The following is a 22,158-nucleotide window of genomic DNA, read 5'->3' on the forward strand; positions in this document are numbered from 1 at the left end:
CGAGACCCACCTTCGTCTTTTTGTTATTTTGTTCTATGTTGTCATGTTGGCGAAGTTTCTGAATATGTCTGTATATAGTTTTCATGGGTTGACTTAGTTTTGGATGATCCTATTTGTACAGAACTTATGCTACTGTATTTCTGTTATGAGTTATTAATGTCTATACGTATGGTTTGTTTTGATGTGCCATGTAAGCACAGCTCTATGGACAAAGTTTTAAATTTTGCTTCCATTTGGCCCCTTTACTCCGAGGAGTTATGTCTGTTTTGGTTTAAGGTCGTAGGTAATCTCAGGATTACTGGCCGGTTATGGCCTTAACTCGTAGGGACGGGTTCGGGTCATGACATAAATGCATCTATAGCCTTTGAATTACACATTACAAGTGATAGTTGAAATCACTTGTGTAATATTCACTTTATTAGTTCATTAACTCATCATGTATCCAAGTGTGAATATGAACAATGAGTATGGAGATTTAGTAGCAACGAGAATAGAGTTTTGTAATGTGTTTTATACAAAGATAAGCATTTACAAGTGGAGAAGTGTGTTCTTGGCTAACCCAACGATTCTAGATGCAACCAAGAACTCTGTTTATCAAATTTAGAAAATTTGTAATTGTAACAGTTGTAGTTGCATTTCCATTTCCATTTCTGTTTGTAGTGGTTTTAATTTCTAATTTGTAATAGTTTCACCATAGTGAAATGAAAGGGGGAAGGAAAGAAATTATAAATCTTCTAGTTTAGAGAAAGTCTTTGGGATTAATTTCATTATTCCTAAAGTGTTTTGGTTTTCTGTAATAGAAACCAAAGTTTAGCCTTGGCTAAAGAGTATTTCTGATTTGTTCAAAAATGGCAACTAAGATGGATTTGGTTTCAAACATTTATGGTTAGAGGAAGTTTTTAGGTTTAATCTTTTTATTCCCAAAGTGATAGGAAACCAAGTTTTAAGAAAGTCTTTGGTTATAATTTGATTATTTCCAAAGCGTTTTGTTTTGGAAAAAGAAACCAAATTTTAGTATTAGCTAAAAGATTTCTGATTTTTTATTCAAAAATAATGGGCTTTGTTCTAGGAGTACCGATTAACTTTTATGATTGGTGTAATTTTGATAGCAAATTTTAATTACTTATAACTTTTGTAAACTTGGTTTGTTTTAACCTAATTTATCCCCTGAAAAACTTAATTCTAAATTTGTTTCTCATGAATTAGGAGTCAACATACTCTTGAAAGTTTTGTCTAAGGTTAACTGAGTCTTAAATAGGACTAGTGTGACCCCTTCAATGTTCTTGAAAACTTTCCTGGATGCTTGATTCTAGGGTAAGTGGTGAGATCAGTTTTGAATTAAATTTTAGACTTTAGAATTTTCTAGTGTTATGTTTAGTTTCTGAAAAAATAAAATAATGAAATTCTGTGGTGATTTTTCAAAAATGGCTTCGAAAGGTGACAACTGAGAATGTTGTTCCACCTGACAACCTTAAGCCTTGCGAGGCTCTTAAAGGAAGATCTAGAGAGATCAAGTGTGATTAAAGGAAATCATAAGATTGTATGATAATATCTCTGAATGAATCAGAGGCAATTAGTATGTTATCCTTGTGTTCGTTATAGCATGTATGATTACTATGTGACTTTGCTTAAAAGCAAAAATGAGATAACCCATTAGGGTGGGTGAATATATTTTTTGAATTTTTAAATTCTAAATATATTCTTAAATTGGTGGCTTCTAGTGAGTACAAGATCACATATTACGGAGATAGAAAACTGGTAGTTCCTAGAAAGTGTTAAGCCACTGGCTACACAATTATGAGATTATGGTTCCTAGTAGTAAACAAATTATTGATTACATGTTAAGCCATGATAGTTCCTAGTAGTCGAGAGACAACTGATCATATGTCAAAACACGATAATTCCTAGTAATGAAAATGACTACTGATCACATTTAAAATATTGTGGTTCCTAGTAGTGGAGAGTCTACCGACCACATAATGAGAAATTAGTGATTCCTAGTGACAAGACTACTGGCCATGTTATGAAGTTCTAAATAGTAGACTATTGATCACTAGGTTTGTGATTCCAAATAGTAAGGCTATTGACTTCAGAGTGACATGTTGGATCTAACTTGTTTGGTGCCTTGAATTCGGAAAAGATTTAATTTGGTTGATGACGGTCTGAGAATGTATTTTCTGTGATATGATTTTGAGAGTTTCATAATCATTGTGACACAAGAAATTGTTTAAAGACCTTGTATGAATTTTTGGAGAGGCTGAAAACCTTCGTATAAATTCTACAAATGTGGAGGTGACATGCAAAAGGTGGTAATACCTAAACCTAAGATGGTTAGGATAAACTTAAAAATCCGTTGACTTGGTATTCAACAGTTATGCACAATATAATAGTGCATATCGGTTATTTTTTTATTTTTATTTTTTTTGTAGACAAATCTGATATTCAGATTTACATAAGAATATTATCATGAAATTGAGGAAGTGATTTTCATGACAAAAAAGATGAGCCTAGAAGATGTTAACATGTTAGGATTTTAAAGTTCTTCTATCTAAATATTCTTAATCCTATATGGTGGCTAGTGAGGCTAAAAGCTTCTTTGAAGCTGTGATTTCTCTAGAAGGAAGTTATTAATTTAGTTTTATCTTGCATAGGTAATAAGCCTTGGGATGCAAGTGAATGAAAGCCGATAAGATAGGCTTGTTATCAAATGATACCAGCAAAGAGAAGGTTTGGATTAGTTTGATACGTGATCAACAGTTATAGTGAGTGTTATTGCAATTGTGCGAAGTCTGGAATACATCAAGATGGATGTTCAAATAACTTTCCTATATGAAGATTTAGTTGAATAAATCTTTATGGAGCACCCCGAAAGGTTTCCTATTCCAGAACGAGGAAAGACTGTAAGCTTGAGAATCATTTTATGATTTGAAATAAGTATCAAAACAATGGTATGAGAAATTTGACTACACTATTTTGTCAAGTGGGTATTGACAAATGTGTTTATGTCAAAGGCATTGACAATAGTATATGTCGTGTTATGTCTCTGTGTAGGTGACATGCTCATTATTAGTAGTTATGAGAAGATGTTCAATACTACCCCATGAATGTTGGAGTCTAAGTTTGATATGGGCCTTGCAGATGTGATTCTAAGTATTAAGATTACCAGAACATCTAGTGGTATTGTACTTTTTCAGTCTCATTATGTTGATAACGTACTTGAGAAATTTAGTAAATCTGATACAAGTGTGTCGAGGACACTCGTAGACTTCTGTCTACATTTGGCCAAGAATAGTAGTGAAAGTGTATTTCAACTAGTATATTCTCGGGTCATTGAAAGGTTAAAGTATCTGATGAGTTGTACAAGGCCAAGAATAGCCTATTGAGTTAGCAGGCTTAGTAGATACACGAGTAATCCTAATGCTACTCATTGAAAAGGCATTATGCGGGTGTTGGATTATTTACACTACACCTGGGATTTTGGGTTGCATAACACTTGATATCCAGTTGTACTAGAAGGGTACAAAGGCGCCTACTGGATATTTGATATAAAGACTACAAATCCATTAGTGGATTTGTTTTCATTGTTGGAGATGCAACTATGTCATGTAGATCTTCCAAGCAAATGTGTATTATGAGATCAATGATGGAATCGGAATTCAGTACTTTAGATAAACTAAAATAGCTGAATGAATTTGCTGTTTTCTTGAGGATATTCCATGTTGATTGAAACTTGTGTTAGCAATTTTGTATACTTTGTGATAATCTATCAAGTATTGGTAGGACACAAAGCAATATGTATAATGGAAGGTCTAGACATTTTCGTCAAAGACATAATTCCATACGACGACTACTCTTATGTGTTGTCACTGTAGGCTATATACAGTTTAAGGACAATATTACGAATCCGTTAACCTAAGGGTTAAATCGAGAGTTAGTAAGAAGTCGTCAAGAGGAATGGGTTAAACGCTTTAGCGAATGTTACCGAAATGGAAAACCTAACCTTGTTGACTGGAGATCCCCAAGATCTAGGTTGAAAGACACAACCTAATTGCGTATAACGGATGAGTCACTATAGAGGTAAATCCTTCTGTTCATTCCTTTATATAGTGATACCTTGTGGGATGGGAGGTTAAGCTGATGCTTTAATGACCTAAGTGTTGTAAATAGTCAACAGTGGTATAGCGAGATACGTTATGTAGGTCACCTATGTGAGTGTGAAGTGGGGTAGTTTCTTTAAGAATTGACAAGGTTGAATTATTTAAAATCACTCACTGAACTAGGCTAGTGTTCCAGGGCCAAACTAGACACACTAGTGAGAACAAGAATAATGGTTTGAGTAACTCTTGTGTGAGGTCTATTGTCTCGATTTAAAAAAACGACAGAACAGTTCAAAACATCACGTTCACTGATCAGCCAGTAAATCCGATAGGCTTTCACTATGAAAGGTTCAAGGCAAACAGTTACCTTTTCTGATGCAACGTTATTCTGTGTAGTCTCTCTCCGAGTCTTTGTTGTTAAGCATTGTCCGTTTTTCTTTATTTGGCCAATTTTATTCATGTGGGGGATTGTTGGAAAATAATATTTTTTTCGGTAACTTTAATTTGAAATTAAAGTGGAACCCAACTGCCGGTTGAGGTGGGTCTGAGTGGTTTTGTATTATCTTAAGTGAGAAGATCGCAATACAAAAATAATGAGCCGAAATCATTGACTTGTGAATGAGAATTGTCTCATAAAGTGGGTATCAATAAAGTTGGATTTAGATTTGAACTTAGTATTGGTTTGGATTGGGCCTAGACTTGTACATGTACATGTGTTGGGTTTGGTCTTAGACTTGGACTTGGACCTAGCCTTGAGCTTTGGACTGAGCTACGCTGGGTTTAGTTTGTCCATGTGTTTGAGGTTGGGCTTAGATTGGGTTGTGACCCAACACCTGTATCCATTTTGCAACCCATCTAGTTTAATTCTCAAAACTTATATATTATATACACATTATGATTTATATAATGGTTTTGGAGTTTTGAACATTTATACCTCTAGTCCTAATGGCTAGAGTTGATGACATTTGATGACCCCATTGATGTTAGCCTTCATGGCTAAGGCTCTTCCCTATAGTATAAATAGTGACCATTCTCTTCCAACTTAGTAGGTTGTTTGAGAGAGGTTTTGTGATGAAAAAGGAGATGGTGTTTTGTCATAAAAAGTGGAGATGGTTTTTCCTCCAAAGAAAAATTTGCATATCTTCTTTTGCTAGCCCCTTCTTTGGTTTTTGTTAGAGAGAGTGTAACAATTGTCAAGTTCGCCGAAACTATTCAAAAGGTGTCTCTGCATTAGCTAGTTTTGACCGTCGTATCCTGGGAGACAGACGCCGGCGTACTTCCAGCATCCATCGGGAGGCGATGAATCTATTTTAAGAAAACTGTCTAGTGTAAGTTTCGGTTTGCTTCTTTTCTTATCATTTGTTCTTAATTTTTTGAATATTTAGTTTACAAAGATGAATTCTAATCTTTAGTTATCCATGTTAATAATTTGTTCTATCAGTAATATAATCTAATTTTATTTTTGTATTTTTAGTTGTGTTGTTTATTTTATATTTCATTCTTTTAATAAAAAAAATTATTTTGTTATTTCTATTTAATTTATTTTATATATTTTTCATATATTATCATGGAAAAATACCAACAGTCCTTTTTACAAAATAAGGTTTCAATGAAGGGGTTTTAAATTTTCATAATAAGAATTAAAAAATTCAAACTTTTATTAGTATACATGCATTTCTTATTTCTTTTCTTTTTTTTTCTTCTTCTTTTCTTTTGGACAAAATGTAAATTTTTATTGATGATAATAAAACATAATAAAATAAAGGATTAATTACCTAAAAGTCATACCTACATATTTGGTAGTAGCTTAGGTCCTATCAAAAAGTTTTTGAACCAATAAGTCCCATTTACAAGTAAAAAGACGTTTTTGCCCTTTAACCCCAAAACTGAGAATTGTCCTGTTTGGTGTAGCTGTTAAAACAGATTATAGATTATAACTTAACAGATTATGGATTATGACTTTAATCAGAAGCTGTTAATCTGTTTGGTATAACTGTTGGATTATAGATTTAAGTTACTGAGTAGTATTTGTTAAATAAGCTGTGAAGTAGCTTTTTCAATTAATTTTTATTTTTTATTATTCACTATTTGTTTACATTTCTCATAAAAAATAATAATAATATTTTATAGTCCATTTGGGTCTTTTTCTATTTTTAAAAAAATAAAAAATAAAAAAAAAATCTAAGAGTATAACTGTGAATTAACATATCCACAGCAAAAGCTGATAATCAGAAGCAAGGGGTGAGCAGCTTCTCAGAATCAGCTTTTTTGACTTAAAATAAGTTGTTAGAATCAGAAGCTGTTTGAAAAAAGTTTAACCAAATAGGCCAAAATAACTTTTTAAAAGCCAAAAGCCATAAATTGACTCAAAAAAGCTCCACCAAACACCCCTAATGTTCTCAACTTATAATTATCAAAACTAAGAAATTTCTCAATTTTTTTTTCTAGTATGAACTAAGAATATTATCAAAACTAAGAAATTTATAATTATTAATTTTGAAAAATTTCTCAATTTTCTTCATGATTAAAATTGAGAATATTATAAACTGAGTTCTCAATTTCAAAAAACCCTAGATCTCTCTCTCTCTCTTTCTTTCTCTCTCTCTCTCTCTAATGGCAGTGGCATCTGTGAACTCAGTGAAAACCGAGACCTCAGAATTAATGGACTCATCGCCTTCCAGACGAGTCTCCGCGACACCGACTCTAAGCCTTCATCTTCCGGTGGACTCTCATAAGCAACAGCCGTAGATCCACCCAATTCTTCACCCAACCCTCCCAGCGACCTTGAATTTTAGGTGGTGACGAGGCAGATCGGTGGCGATGGAGAGAGGTAGATCTGTTTAGAGACAGATCAACAACAGCCTCAATCTCACGCGTGAGCCACTCGCGGATTTGAGTTCTTCATCTTCATCGACGGCGACGATGACGACACCGCAGACCTGAGTAGGAAAAGGACGCGGTGGTTCTGGTGGCGGAGCTGGATTTCCAACAACGGAGCTCAGTCGAGGACGTCGATGGAGGACTTGAGAACGGAAGGGAGAGGAAAGGCAACGTCGAGACAGCTTGCCTGGAGTTCGTTGGAAGGGTAAATTGGTCTATTAAAAATTAATGAGACTTGAAAGAGTAAATAATTTTATCTAGAACTTAATGGATTATAAGTTCACGAAATGGGACTTGTATGTAAATGGCCCTAAAATAAAATAACTAGTTGATAAAAATCCAATCCCAACTCCCCGTTCAAATTGCATGACATAAGATACTGGATAAATTAGGTTGATCTCTTGTGAGGTTTGGAAAAACACAAAATAGGTGTTATAAATTTTACATAATTATATTAGATTTTTAAAAATTTTTGATTTATATAACACTTAGTTTTATTTTTATCAATAATTCATTAGTTATATTAATGGAAAAATAATGTTATTAGTTCTTTTACATTGAAATATATATATATATATATATATATTATTGTTAATCTTTGTGCTTCCACACTTATTATTTGTATTAATTTAAATCTTTTAACTTTATTAAAAGGAAAATCAATGTAATTATGATCAAATTGGAAGACTACTTGTCTTTTTTCTAAGCTTTAAGAGACATCACTATAATTTACCCTAACAAATAATATTATGGGCAAATTCACTTTATCCGTTATGATTTGGGCTATGTGCGATTTAGCCTCCTAATTACTGTTTGAAAATGACTACATAAGTCTTATGTGACTTGTAGACTGAAATACACTGTTAAACATTTAGTAAATGTAAAACACGTGGCCTACATAAAAGGGTTATATGCTCATAATTTTCAAATTTCAATGGGGGTAAATTGCACATGAAATAGAGCACAGGGAGTTAAAGTGTACTTTTTCTTCCAAACAAATGGCGAAAATATTCGTAATTAACATATTTAAATTACTTGTATATACATGGATATTTTAATCTTTTTTATTAAATCATTAACGTAGTTGACAGTGTACCACAAACCGTAATGAGGTTATACGGTTATTTTCAAACATTAGGAGAATAAACCACACATAATCCAAACTATAAGGGGTAAAGTGCAGTTTCCCTAATATTATTCACACCCTTTATACTCTTTCAAAGTAATTAATTATATCTCTTTTACCATAGCAACCTGATTAAAATGCCAATCATCACAAATTCTCCATGAAATTGTTGATAGAATCTCACCCTAGCAAATTTTATATACACACATTAATGTTTTCAGTGTGTTCCTAATTTATACATACGGCTCCCAAGATTGTCACCACATCAAGCTTCCAAAATAAAAGTTCTCTTTTAAGTAATTACACTTCAAGATTGGGCTAAGTTTTCCGTCTTAGGCAATCTTCTTAAATTTTTTAGAGGGTAAAATTCCTCCTATATTATAACAAGAAGTCTATAGACTCAGATTAAAATTTTAAAAAATTATTCAAATTCTGCAATTAATGATCCGTCTTGAGTCATGATTTAACCTCACAACAAGATACTTCAGTACGCCACCGATTTAATTATGAATAATTTTATAATCACTTTTCTAAAATCATAAATTTTCTAGTACTATAATATATTATTTAATTAGGACTTTCTTACACATTAACCTATCATATCAACCGAGTGGGAAACCATGCTCAATTTATCTCCCATAGAGATCCTTAGCATACTTACCATTGATATCCACTTGGATGAGTTGTGGGTCATACCTGATGAATCCCCAATTGGAAGCCTGAAAATATATAACATAAAAAAATTATCAATCCAAGTGAACCTATATGGCTAACATGATCACCACAATATTGTATGCACAACTTTGAATCCCACATGAAGTATAGTGAATAAAGTAACACCATGTATGTCATGACATACATAAACAACAATACTACCGCATATTTGGTGTAACGTATTGTTAGTCAGAAGTTGTTAATTAAAAAATAAAAATAAAAAATACCACTTCCTTAATTTATAAAAAAGTCAACTTTTTCAACATATTTAATTATTTCTATTTAATAATAAACTATAAACAGAATCTCTACTAAATATTCTGACACAAACACTCAAAGCTAACAACTATAAACAGTTCAAATAAATTTTACATATCCAAATCTTATATCCCGCATATTTTAAATTTATACCCTACATCTTTTTTAAAGATACATTTTAAAATAAAATTTCCATAATGGAGAGCATTTTCCTATGACCATAATAATTCTCCATCTTTAATAGCTTTCTTTTTGCTTGTTTGTGTCACATGTTTGTGGCTCAGGTGTTCCCAAAAGCACAAGCCAATGGCGTGCCAAACCCATCATTTTCCTCACTATCCCAAACCATTATTTATTAATCAAAATGATTGAAATAAAAACAATACAAAAAAGCAAATAAAAATTAATTATGGAGCATTTGGTTTGCTTTTAGAATCATGATTTAAGAATGGAGTTATATTTTAAGTTAGTGAGTTGTTGAATCATGATTTTAAAAGAAAAAATTTGTTTGGTTTTGAGTTTTGAAAACAGTTTTGAATTGAGTTTTGAATTTTTGAAATAAGTTTTGAAATGAGAAAAGTTGTTTAATTATGAGTTTTGAAAAGAGCTTTCAAGACCTAATTTAAAAACTTATAACTTATAACCAAACATACAACTCAAAACTCTACTGAAAATTTTATTCAAAACTCATAACTAAACTCTTTTTAAAATTTAATTCAAAAAAATAATTATTGAAAAAAATATTTTTTATTTAAAATTAAAAAAATTGTGAAAATATTTTTTATTTAAAATATTAAAAAATATATATTATTTTTTTGTTAAAGAAAAATATTTAGCTAGTACTTTAAAATTACTTTTGATTGTATACTTGGTTGAATTTTTTTAAAAATTTTTTTGTTTAAAACAGTCTAAAAAAAATAATTATATATTTAAAAAATATCAAAAATATATATAAATTTTTTGTTTTCAAATAACAGGTTACAATTGTCAAAAACAAAAAGCATTGTTCCATTCAACCAGCCGGACGTTCGAGGGATATACGAACGGACGATCAAGTAGACCCAATCCGCAAATTAAAAATTTAAAAACTTTATTCTGCCAAACATACATTATAATGTGTATTCAAATGTGGTATTAGAATTAATTTTTAAAAACTTAAATCAAACATAAAATTCAAATATTACAGTGAAATTATAATTTGAAACCAAAACCAAAGAGAGTTAGATTTTCTCCTCTCTTGTGATCTTCTACCGTGACACAAACCAGTACAATTTGTCACATAACAAAATTGTCATGCCACTTCACAATTTTGATAGACTAATAGTATATAAGTACAAATATAATTTTTGTATAAAATCTTTATACAGACTTTTTATAATTTTTTCATTTTCAACTAAAATATTTACTTTTTAAAAAAAATATATTTACAAATTTTAAATTTTCAATCAACAAGTTAGCCGTTGATCAAGAATTTCTATACTTTACTAGGATGTGAAATTGCTACAAGACTCCAACGCTAGTTTTAAATATTGAAAAATATGTATGGAGTTTTTGTCATTCCGATACCTATACACTCCTCTATATAGGTTGAATAAAATCAAATGCATATCAAGTGGTTACGGATACATATCAATTTATATTCGATTTATAATCAATACAACTAGTTCAATTGTTGTAAAATTCTTTTTATTAATAATAATTTTAATAATTTCGTGAATTCAGTACTTGTTTTTCAATAGGTATTACTCAAATACTCCTAATACGATTACATTGCAATCTATATTTATATATCTTCCAATATTACTATTTAAAAACATGTACGCACCAACTCCTCTCTTTATAAATCCACCCATTTCAACCTCCACATAAACTAAGAAACACCATGAGGTTCAACTACCTTGTACAAGCATTCCTATATACTTTGCTCTCTTCATCTTCTTTGACAGCCACACAACCCTCAGATCTATCAATCAACACCACCACAGTCCTTGACATTGAAGGTCATGAGCTCCAATCCAGCACAAAGTACTACACATTTCCAGTGGAAAGCCCTAACAGAGGTGGTGGACTCACACTTGCTTCCAAAGATGGTACATGCCCTTACTATGTCATGCAAGAAAGCTTTGAGTCCTCTAATGGCCTCCCACTTAGGTTCTTGACAATTGACAACAACAAAACAAAGTCCATAACTTTGTCTACTGATGTGAATATCGCATTCTTCGCGGCAACAACTTGTGTGCAGTCGACGGTGTGGAGGGTTGGTGGTGTGAGTGAGGTTACAGGGAGGAGATACGTTAGGAGCGGTGGAGTGGCGGGGCGGCCTGGCTGGGAGACGGTGAACAACTGGTTTAGGATAGAGAAGGATGGGAGTGGGAATGGTTACAAGATTGTTTTTTGCCCTAGTGTTTGTGGCTCATGTAAGGTTGTTTGTGGGGATGTGGCTGTGTTTTATGAGGATGGGAAGAGGTGGTTAGGTTTGAGTGATGAACCACTTCTTGTAATGTTCAAGAAGGTTTGACTATATTTGATTATGTTTTTGGTTTTTGGTTTTCTGAAAAATAAAAAACAAAATAATTGTATCATTTTTTATTTGTTTTTATGTTTATACAAATTGGAAAATGATATAAAAATCTATTCTTTAAACTTACTTTTTAAACCCAGTGATGTGTCAAGAAAATAAGTTGTTGGCTCTAACTTTTGAGTATGAATAGTAATGCTTATATAAATTTAAGTGAGTTGTTTTTAGAAACAATTCTTCAAAAATAGCTTTGGAATAAAATAAATCAAACAATTTTTTTCTTCTTTGAAAATAGAAAACAAAAAAACAAAAGAAGAAATTGCAATTCTGTATATGTTTCCAAAACAAACTTCAAATAAGTGGTAAAGCTTATCAACTCTAATAATTGAAGTGATAAATTTTTCCATAACTTTGTAAATATATATATTTTTTTGTTCTTTCAACCGATTTGCAATTTTCCCAAAACAATACGCCCAACCAAATGGAGTGAGTAATTTTAGGTGCACTGAAAAATATGAAAAATTATACTAAAAAATGTGTTCTCCATATGTTCCGAGATGGTGGAAACAACATTTAAACGAATCAAGGCTACACATTGATTGTTCTATAAATATCACACTCACCATATACGTTGGATTGTTGTTTGCAAAAAAATAAATAAATAATAGAGTTATGTTAGGGATTTTAAATAATCTATTAAATTTTTTATCAGAACTCTTACATGTGAGTTTGTGTGGGTCCCACACCCATGTAAGAGTTATGGTAGATTATTTGGGATCTATAACATTTTTCTAAATAATAACATGAGCCATTTTGTTAATATTTCTATGAACCTTTGATTATTATATAAATTTAAGATTTAAACAAAACCTCAATGTTAAGCAGAGCACATTAACTTAAGCTTGGCTAATCTATTCAACCAATATCCAAAGTCAAAATTGATTTCAAATAATATTCTTTTTTTTTTTTTTTTTGAAAAATGGTAGGGATACTTACACATTTACTAACAATTTTACTAACACACTCACAAGTTGATGTGGGTTTCATACCACGTGTTGGTTGATTTTATCAAAACTTGTGAGTATATTATTAAAATTGTTAGTAAATGTGTAAGCATTATTGTTTTGTTTTTTTTGTAGGTGGGTCTAGGTTTTTATGCTATTTTGTTAACATGGGTTGGATATTGACCAGGGCTGGCCTTCAATTTAGCTCTATACATTAATCCCAAGCATTGAATCCAAATCTGGGCCGGACCAGAACTCAAATCTTGAAAAATTAAGACCAGCGAAACTCTCAGTAGGCCTATCAATCGGGTTCAGATGATCCGACCCAAGGGTTGTGGAGCTGGATTTTTTAATAAGGTTTTTTAACTTTTTTTATGAGGTCGAAAAAAAGTAAATGTATTTAGAAATAATTTTTTTTAATTGTATTGAAAATTGTAAATTACTGAGATATTGGAATTAATTTTTTTTTGAAGATTTTTAAATTTTTTTGAAATTTTTAGTACTTTTTTGACATTTTGTTTTTTTTTTTTTTTTTGGGGGGCATTTTAATCTATTTAAGCCCCAAAAACTAAAAGTCGCCAAAGGGTCCATAGTTTACCTGATTTCTTTTGGAAGTTCAAAATCGAATACAGCCTAATTAGAACTCACTTCTCTGGGCCAGAGCTCAGCCCATTTTATGCCAGAAGCTTCGGGTCGTTTTGGTGTTAGTTTGATTTCCATTATTTACTTTGGGGCCCATTAAATAATTAAGAAAACTAATGTAAGAAAACATATAAAATGTGTTAATATGCGTAGTACCCAAAAAAGAGGGGAAAAAAAATTAAAGTAAGAAAAGCAACTTTCACTCAAAAGAAAAAAATTTCCAAGGAATAGCTGACGTGGCAGATGTAAGATTGCGCCCTATTGACACGTTACGAAAGCCATATTGACTCACCCTTCGTTTGGGAAGCAAAAGTTGAGATTTTTTTTGACTATTTTAGTAACAAAAAATAAAATAAATTTTTTAATTTAATAAAACAAAACATCATATTCAATGCATAATCATTACATTCTTTCTCTCACAAAATAATTAAAAAAGTCCAAAAAAGCTCAAAACCCTTCTCAAACTAAGCTTTTTAGTCTCAGGTTAAAATAGTCAAAAAAAATTAAAAAGTCAACCCACTTTCCAAACAAACCCTCATTATGAAACTAATACGAATGATTTTTAAATTAACTGTGATAGGGACTCCGAATCCCACACATATTTGCGAGAGCACCTTTGCTAGGGACTCCCAGCACCTCCACTAGCATTTCATTGGCTAGTTTTTTTTTTTTTTTTTTTTTCAATCACTCACCCCAGGTGGGGTTGGGGTCACTGAGAGTGGGAAAGTACAGGAGATCTGGGGCATTAATCTTGTGTGAGAGAAAGAGGAGAGAGAGAAAAATAAAAATAAAAAAATAAATAATGAGTGGTCATAAATTAATTGAAGGTTGTAGGGTCATAAATTTTGGAGGTCATAAGAATTATTCTTTTCAAATATCTTCTTGAAAAAATAATTTATAAGTCTTATTTTATTTTTAAGATTATTAATAAGTCCTATCAATATAAATAATTAAGTCTTATTTATAATAAAAGGTTTCCAAAATATTCATTACTTTTATAATGGTGCGTCTTATTTTAATTTTATCTTTCCTATTTAATATGAATAACAATTTTATAAATATTTTAACTTAATTAAAATTTAAAATTTTAATTGTAAAAATTATTAATCTTATGCTTATAATTTTGTTAATGAAAAATCATTTAATTATCAAATTTCTAATAAATTAAAATTCTTTATCAAATTTTTTGTTCATATTTTAATGAAAAAGATAAAATGAAAATAAAATATACTATTATGAATAATTGAATTTTTTTTATAACAATTTATTAAAAAAAAAATATTGATTTGTTAATATTAAAATTTTTAATATAACTCAATAATAATTTTCAAAACAAAATAAATCTTATTGATAATTTTTTCATTGCGATTTATGATTTTTTTAATATAATATCATAATTTGTACAATTAAAAAAAAAATATTTTATTAAAAATATTTATGAAATTGTTATTTATATTAAATGAGGGATAAAATTAAGATAACATCCACCATCATGAAGCAATGAACTTTTTAAAAATATGATATGAAAAATATGACTTAGTTGTTCATATTAAAACATGATAAGATGTAATAGTAATCTTAAAAGAAAAATAGGAGTTATTGATTATTTTTCTTATTAGTTTTGAGTTTGTATATATATATATATATATTGGTTTAGTGATTACGGAGTGTCCAGACAAATTTACGGACACATCGACTAATTTCCTTTCGATTCGATCAAAATAGACTATTCACATCAAGATTAGAGAATTTACAAAAAAATTACTTTCTTTTGACCTCACTTTATGATTCGAATCCTAAGCAATTGTGTGACAAATATACTCACCAACTAACTCCCAATAATCCTAGGATTTAAACTAGAAGGAATTATAAGTTAGTGATTTTTGAAAAAATATATATATATTTACAGAAACATATAAAAATTTATAATTTTAATTATTAATATTTATAAAATTTGTCATTTACATGTATTTCATTTTTTTAATTTACCCTGAATTATAATTCTCCCTATATACTAAATTGTTCTAAAACAGTAGATAACTTCTCCGTAAACAATGTCAAAACGGTGTGAGGGAAGCCAATCTCAAGTCGATTCACCCTCAGTTACAAAATATTCACATTCACGCCAACACACGTCCCCAAAAATGTGATCAAAACACGAAGCAAACTAAAATTCGTTACCCCCAACCCAAAATTACCAAGTCACCCTCTCAACACCTGTGACTTTCCCGCCATTATATGCCCATTATCGTAATTTCACATTTCCAAAACCCCTTCGATTCCTAACACAACCCCGCGATTTCAAAACCCTCCCTCTCTCTCAAATTGATCGAAAGCTTTGAAGCTCTCTCCAATGGCGACCAGAGTCTTCGAGCCCTGTAAGATCAGGAAAAGAAAGCCAACGCTCTTTGGGTTTCGCAGCTTCGCAAACCCAGGTTCGACAATCGCTTTCTGCGCCACATTTCGTGACAACGTTCGATTGTTTCTTCAAGAATGTGCAGAGATTTCAGACCATGGCGTTGCTGGAATGCCCACTTGGTGCACTTTTCTCGTCAATGAAAGCACCGGCTCGGTCTTCCCTCTCTACACCATCGAAGAGAGCGTCCAATTCTCACTCCGACCCTTTTGCGATCACTGCAAATGCATCGGTATGCCTAAATATATTTTGATATATACCATATAATTATGGTGGGTTTGGATTGTTTCAAGTTTTTTTTTGTGGGTTTTTGATTTTGTTGAAGGTTGGGGTCACCATTTTGTGTCGAAACGAAGGTATCATATGATCATTCCAGATTATGAGAATTGGGATAAGCCATTGAAGGGAAATTTTCTTGAGCTTCGTACCCATTTCTTACACGGTTTGATTCACTGTAATGGTTTTGGACATCTTCTCTGTATCAATGGAATCGAAGAGGACTCGAATTGTCTCCCCAAATTCCATTTAATGGACCTCTGGGATCGTATCTGCGCAATACTTCAGACCAGGTATGGTTAAATTGAGTTTTGTGAGCTTCATAAATTTACTTGAATTTGAATTCCGGGAAAATTTGCAGGAAAATTTCAGTGAGTGATGATTTGAAGGAGCGATCAATGGAGCTTCGATTGCTTCACGGTGTCGCGTTTCGGCAATCTTGGTTTGGAAAATGGGGTTACAAATTTGGGCGTGGAAGATTTGGAGTTGTAGAGCATCAATACAACAGTGCAATCAACTTTCTCAGCACATTGGACCTTGAGAAAATTGTGGATGATTTCAAGAACACAAGCCGAGGAAGAGAAATTCAACAAATTATACAGAATTATAGAGAATTTAGTGAAACCCAGTTGGTCACAATGAGTGATCTCTTACAGTTCATGCTTGATTTCAAGTCAAGAGCTAAAAATCCCAATTCAAAGACTTGGTCAAGAAAAACCGATCGATCTGAACCCAGAACAGAAGACAATCCAATCAGTACTTCAACATTTGTGTCTTCACTGGCAAGCATTGATTGCAGGTGGCCTCAGAAGAGGCTAGAATATGCACTGAAAGTGATTGCTAATTTGCTGAAAAACAACAAAGAAACTGCAATGTCACGTAAAGAATTGCGCGAAGAGGCTCGACAATGCATTGGTGACACTGGGCTGATTGATTTTGTGCTCAAATCAATCAACAATCTAGTCGTTGACAATCAAATCATTCGTCGCTCTATAAACCCATCAACTAAATTGGTAGAATTCACAATTCATGATGTTGTCAAGAGGACAGACATGTCTACAGAGTCATACACAGAGTCATCTACATTTTTATCTTCAGCTGTAAAATTTGATTCGAGGTGGCCACAACAAAGGCTAGAACAAGCAGCAAAAGTGATTTGGAAAGTGTTGCGAGAAAACAAAGAAATGATCAGTGGGAAAAGCAGTATGTCCAGGCAAGAATTGCGTGATTTGGCGCGACAACACATCGGTGACACTGGATTGATCGATTTCGTGCTAAAATCGATCGATGGTTCTATTGTGGGAAATCAAATTGTTTGTCGCTCAAGAAACCCATCATCCAAATTGGTTGAATTCACAATTGAAGACGTTTCTGATCAATCTGGGGTCGAAAATATGGTGGGTTTATCACCAACTCTGGCTCCAGAACCTGGGTTTGATGTGTATGAAGATGTTCTGTTCTTGTATGAAAATGTATTGTTTGGGTATCCCGAGTCGGACTCAGTGAGTGACTCGGTGAGTTGGGCTACTCTGGCTGTAATGAATAGCAAGCATTTTGTGAAGGAGTGGAGGGTTAAAGGCGAAGTGAATGAATATCTAATGACACTAACTTGCCGGGTTTTGCCGAGTTTCGATGAGTTAGAGACTGAGTTGACTCGGCCGTTACCACCAGGTGAGTTGGTGGTGGTACCACCGTGGATCACAGTGAGTGAGCTGAAAGTGGTGGCGCAGTGCGCACTCCGTGACACGTACTGTGTGATGGAAGGGTTTATCGTGAGCCAGATTGGAGGGTTGAAGGGGTTAGAGGATGACAGGGTGCTATCATGCGCGGTAGAGGCTGGTGCGCATGTTTGGGTGAGAGGGTGCGGGCTGGACTTGGGTACTAAGGTGAGGTATGAAGGTGGGGTCAATGATTGGACGGTGGATTGTGTCTGTGGGACCAAGGATCATGATGGAGAGAGGATGGTGGGATGTGATGGTTGCCACGTGTGGCAGCACACTAGGTGCAACAACATTGAGGACGATGAACCTGCACCTTCACCGTTCCTCTGCATCAAGTGTGGGTGCTAGGTTTGATTGATCCATCATTTTTAAATTATTTTTTGGGTGAGTTCATCATCTTAGTTGGAATAAGGCCTTTGGATTTTCCTTTCAGCTTGAATTTAAAATAGAAAAAAGAAAAAAAGAAAGACAACAATGACAAAGAGGAAACATGATTCATTAATTTTATCTAATGAGTTTTGATTGATGGAAAAACTTGTGCTGTTTGATGAAATTAAAATCTGAAATTTGAAAATTCAATGTTAAAATTTTAATTTCAAAAACTATATTTTTTAATTAAAAAAACTATTTGATATCTATCAAAGTTAAGTACATAATTATCAAATTATTTGATATGTAAAGAAAATTTGAAATTTTTTAATCTTTCATTTACATTCTACAAATAGTGGTGGTGGTGGTGTTCTAGTAGCAACATGATGGCGTCGTCGACGGTGATAGCTGGTAGGATAGTGGAGAATGTGTACAGATGGAAATGATGGTGATTGTGTAATGATGATAGTGTACTTTTTTTTCTTTTTTGTTACAAGAAAATCCTTCTTATCCTCCCGCAGAATGTTTACAGGTGGAAATGATGGTGATTGTGTAATGATGATAGTATACTTTTTTTCTTTTTTGTTACAAGAAAATCCTCCTTACCCTCTCGCAGGTTCAAGGCAACACACCCCTTACAGAGATCACTAAGTCAGGACTCGCATAGCGCACTAACTGTGCTTCGCCTAGGAGATTGGCCCAAGAGAGAGGGAATTGAACTTGTGACATTGGGGCTTAAACTCTAAGCCTTAACCACAATGCCACCCACTCTTGAGTTATGATAGTATACTTTAATAGTGACATAATCATAATAAAATTAGAAATTCAATATTTAGAATTAAGTAAGAAGTTTATAATTTAAAATTTTAGATTATTTTAATAGGTGTTTATAATTTTAGATGGTACCAATTACGATTATGAAGCAGACTTAATTTATTTTCACTGAATATATTCAATTTTAACACTCCATTTGCATTGTAAGGTGTGGAAAAAAAAACGACTGTATTTTTTCACTATCATATTTGGATAAATAAAAAAGTAAAGTGAGTGTGAGATTTCTTTTTCTTCCTTTGTATTTTAAGAGGATAATCTTGGTTTTATAAATATTTACAATCAATTAATTTGTTTGTTGCCAAATCTCGCAACTTTTGATGAGAAATTATATAAGCTTAGTAAGAGAGATTTGTTTCTTCCTCACTATTTTTTACCATTTCTTGCTCAATTTATAAATCAAACATGAGAAAAAAAAATTATTTTCCTTATCATTTTTCACTAAATCACCCCATCCAAACAGAGTGTAAGTGTTAGATTAAATTATTAAATATTGCCTTCAATACTACTATATTAATATTACTATACAATCTAGGAAGGAAGAGTATCCTCTCCAATTTGTTAGTGTCATATAAATCATTAGAGGTCTTACGTTGACAATTTAAATTATTCATTTTATAAGATACGTGTATTATTTATTAAAAAAAATCAGATAATTTTAAGAATTGCAATCACATGATTTCAACATCTTTTATCTTTAAAAATAAATAAATGATCTATTTTTAAAATTTGTCATCCATTTTTATGAAAATAAATATGAGAAAAATCATATAATTAGGATGTATGGTCACTAGGAAAAGGGATGGGGTCGAGGTGGCTTCGTTGGTTAGGATTTATAATGCCCCGAAATAATTCAACACGAACTACCCACATTAATAAGCATTTACGACAAAATGACAATAATCCCTCCATCTTCATATATATAAATGAATGGATTTAATACAAAATTTCCACATGCGGTATACATTCACAACACAAAAGAATACATGAATCTATAGCATGTGGAGTATCAAATCTCAAAATAATAAAATGCCCTTAAGGGCTTACATCTTCCAAGGCAATAGCCCGATTACACAAAATGATCTCTCGGACCCAAACACGTTAGCCCTTGGCTTACAAATAGATCACAACAAAATAAGAGTTATGTACTCTTTACAATTATCCACGCCCTCAACTTGGCGGGATCAACATGTCTTTACCTGCACCAAAGTCCTATAGGGGTGAGCATAAAACCCAGTAGAGAATTCTAACAAAGTATATACAGTTATGCCATTCTCAATAAAATGCAAGTGTTCATGCTATGCCATGCTTTCTTAAAGGAAAATTCATTTCATGCTTTTCTTAAAAATTTCTACTTCAATAAAAGTTAGCAATCTCAACGCATTTCAAAAACTTCCAATTTTAATCAATAGGGGTGGTAAATACGACACTGGTAATCCCTAGGCTGGTGTCTACAAGTAGACTCCACGAATACTACCAAACTGTCATTTTTACCGGTATTAACCGGAAGGCTCGACACCTATCCGTGCGGTTTTCTGGTCTTTCACCAAGGACACTTAGGCCAACTTATCAAACTCATCTACACCCCCTAACCGGACTTACCACCGTATTTACCCCATATACATTTTCATAGTTCATATTACAACATCATTTTGTTTCATGAAATAAATATCACCAATCGTAATTTACAATGCAAGAGTAATAATTAAATGACTATGCACAATATCATAAAAGATTTCATAAATATTTCCTTATTTTCCAAAATCCCCAAATTCTAGGTTTTTCTTCAAGGATACACACTTCTCATTTCCTTGGTAAAACACAACAAAAATCACATTTCTTAGGTTTTATAAATGCATAACTATCTACTAGTAACAAAATTTGAGTTTTGAAAGCCCACATTTAAAACTCTCTATCCCTTGAGTTGAAATGAGAAATGTATACAAAACTTCAAGAAAAACCTTTAAATCATCAATAATGAAGCAAAACTTGCATATATAACTCAAGAATGTCCCTATCTCAAAGATTGATGAAGAAGATGATGAAACCCTAGCTTCAAGGTGGAGTGTTCTTCAATTTCTCCTACACCAAGAGAAATCCAAGCTTGATCTTCAAGATTTAAGAGGAATGATGATGATTTTTGGCCCAAGAATCATAAGAAATCAAGGGTTTGGTGTGCTAGATGAGGGTTTTTAGAGAGAAGGAGGAGAAAATATGAGGTTTAGAGTGAGAAGGAGAGGCCCCAAATGGGTTACAAATTCGGCAAAAAGGGTAAAAAAAACAGAGTTTTCAGATGCCCAGATTGGCACACGTGCGAAGCGCCCCCTTCCCGCACGTGCGGCCTTCATCCACGCACGTGTGGGGCTCATCTCGCACCTCCTTCCGCACGTGCCTTTTAGGTAGTGTGCAACCTCTCCAACTCACCCATTCCCGCACGTGCGGCCTCATCCTCTGCACATGCGGCCCTGGCCCAGCAGCTCAGAAATTTTTTGCTTCGCTCCCAGGCACTCCGAACCTGACCCCGCACTTCTCGAAATCAGTGAAGTTCAACACCGACAAGTAGAACCAGAACGAGAGCTTTAATTAGAAATAACTTCCAAATGTTTCAAACCCAACGGGAACAAAGAGGACGAAACTAAAGAGAAGGAAAAGGAAAGAGAGAAAGAGACCCGTCATCACAGGATTTGTGGCAAGGGTAGGGTTGTGAGTGACATGGAGAGTAATAAGGGTTCTGAGGACGCTAGCAGTGGTAGGGAAGGATTGTGAGTGACATGGGAAGCAATAAGGGTTATGAGGATAGTGGCGGTGGTAAGAACAGATTGGGTGGCAAGAGTTGATAAGTGTAATGAACCTATAACAACTACCTCTGGTATAAGTCATGGTCCAATGAATGCAAGCAAATCTGAGGTATTGAGGTCCCCTACAGATGCAAATAGAGCTGCTACAACTGATGCAATCAAAGCTGCTATGTATAGGAGTTGCAGGTCAAATATTGGTATTGATGCTGAGGGAACATCACAAGCATGTAGTTTGGTTATATGAGATAATTTGCTTGTAACAAACTTAGTTAGTTAGGAGTTTGGTGAATAACAATACATGTGTGTATATAAAGTGAACTACTCCAGTGATGTAAAGTGATTCAATATTATGAATAATATCTTTTGAAGTTTCTCTCTCTCTCTCTCTCTCTCTCTCTCTCTCTCTCTCTACTTTCTTCATGGTATCAGAGCTTCCAAGCTCTCACGAGCAACAATGATCCAACTTGACAAGTCTTCAATGGTGATTCAATCTGAAAAAGTTTCATCT

At 33.0% G+C, this 22,158-nt stretch overlaps 1 protein-coding gene and 1 pseudogene across 1 annotated transcript; both read left to right on the top strand.

Annotated features, from left to right (window-relative positions):
* The first annotated feature begins 10,957 nt into the window (after nt 1-10,957).
* LOC114298281 (kunitz trypsin inhibitor 5) lies at nt 10,958-11,593 on the top strand. Its single transcript, XM_082894986.1, has one exon. The coding sequence runs from the start codon at nt 10,958-10,960 to the stop codon at nt 11,591-11,593; it is 636 nt and encodes a 211-aa protein (XP_082751112.1).
* A 3,999-nt stretch (nt 11,594-15,592) lies between these two features.
* On the top strand, nt 15,593-18,000 carry LOC145802298 (PHD finger protein At2g01810 pseudogene; annotated as a pseudogene).
* Nucleotides 18,001-22,158: the final 4,158 nt, after the last annotated feature.

Source organism: Camellia sinensis, chromosome 11 (genome assembly GCF_055761805.1).
Source record: "Camellia sinensis isolate YWXY chromosome 11, ASM5576180v1, whole genome shotgun sequence".
Classification (NCBI taxonomy): Eukaryota; Viridiplantae; Streptophyta; class Magnoliopsida; order Ericales; family Theaceae; genus Camellia; species Camellia sinensis.

What these genes read in the sequence shown, in the direction of transcription:
- LOC114298281 (XM_082894986.1), top strand. Translation starts at nt 10,958, where the DNA reads ATGAGGTTCAACTACCTTGTACAAGCATTCCTATATACTTTGCTCTCT.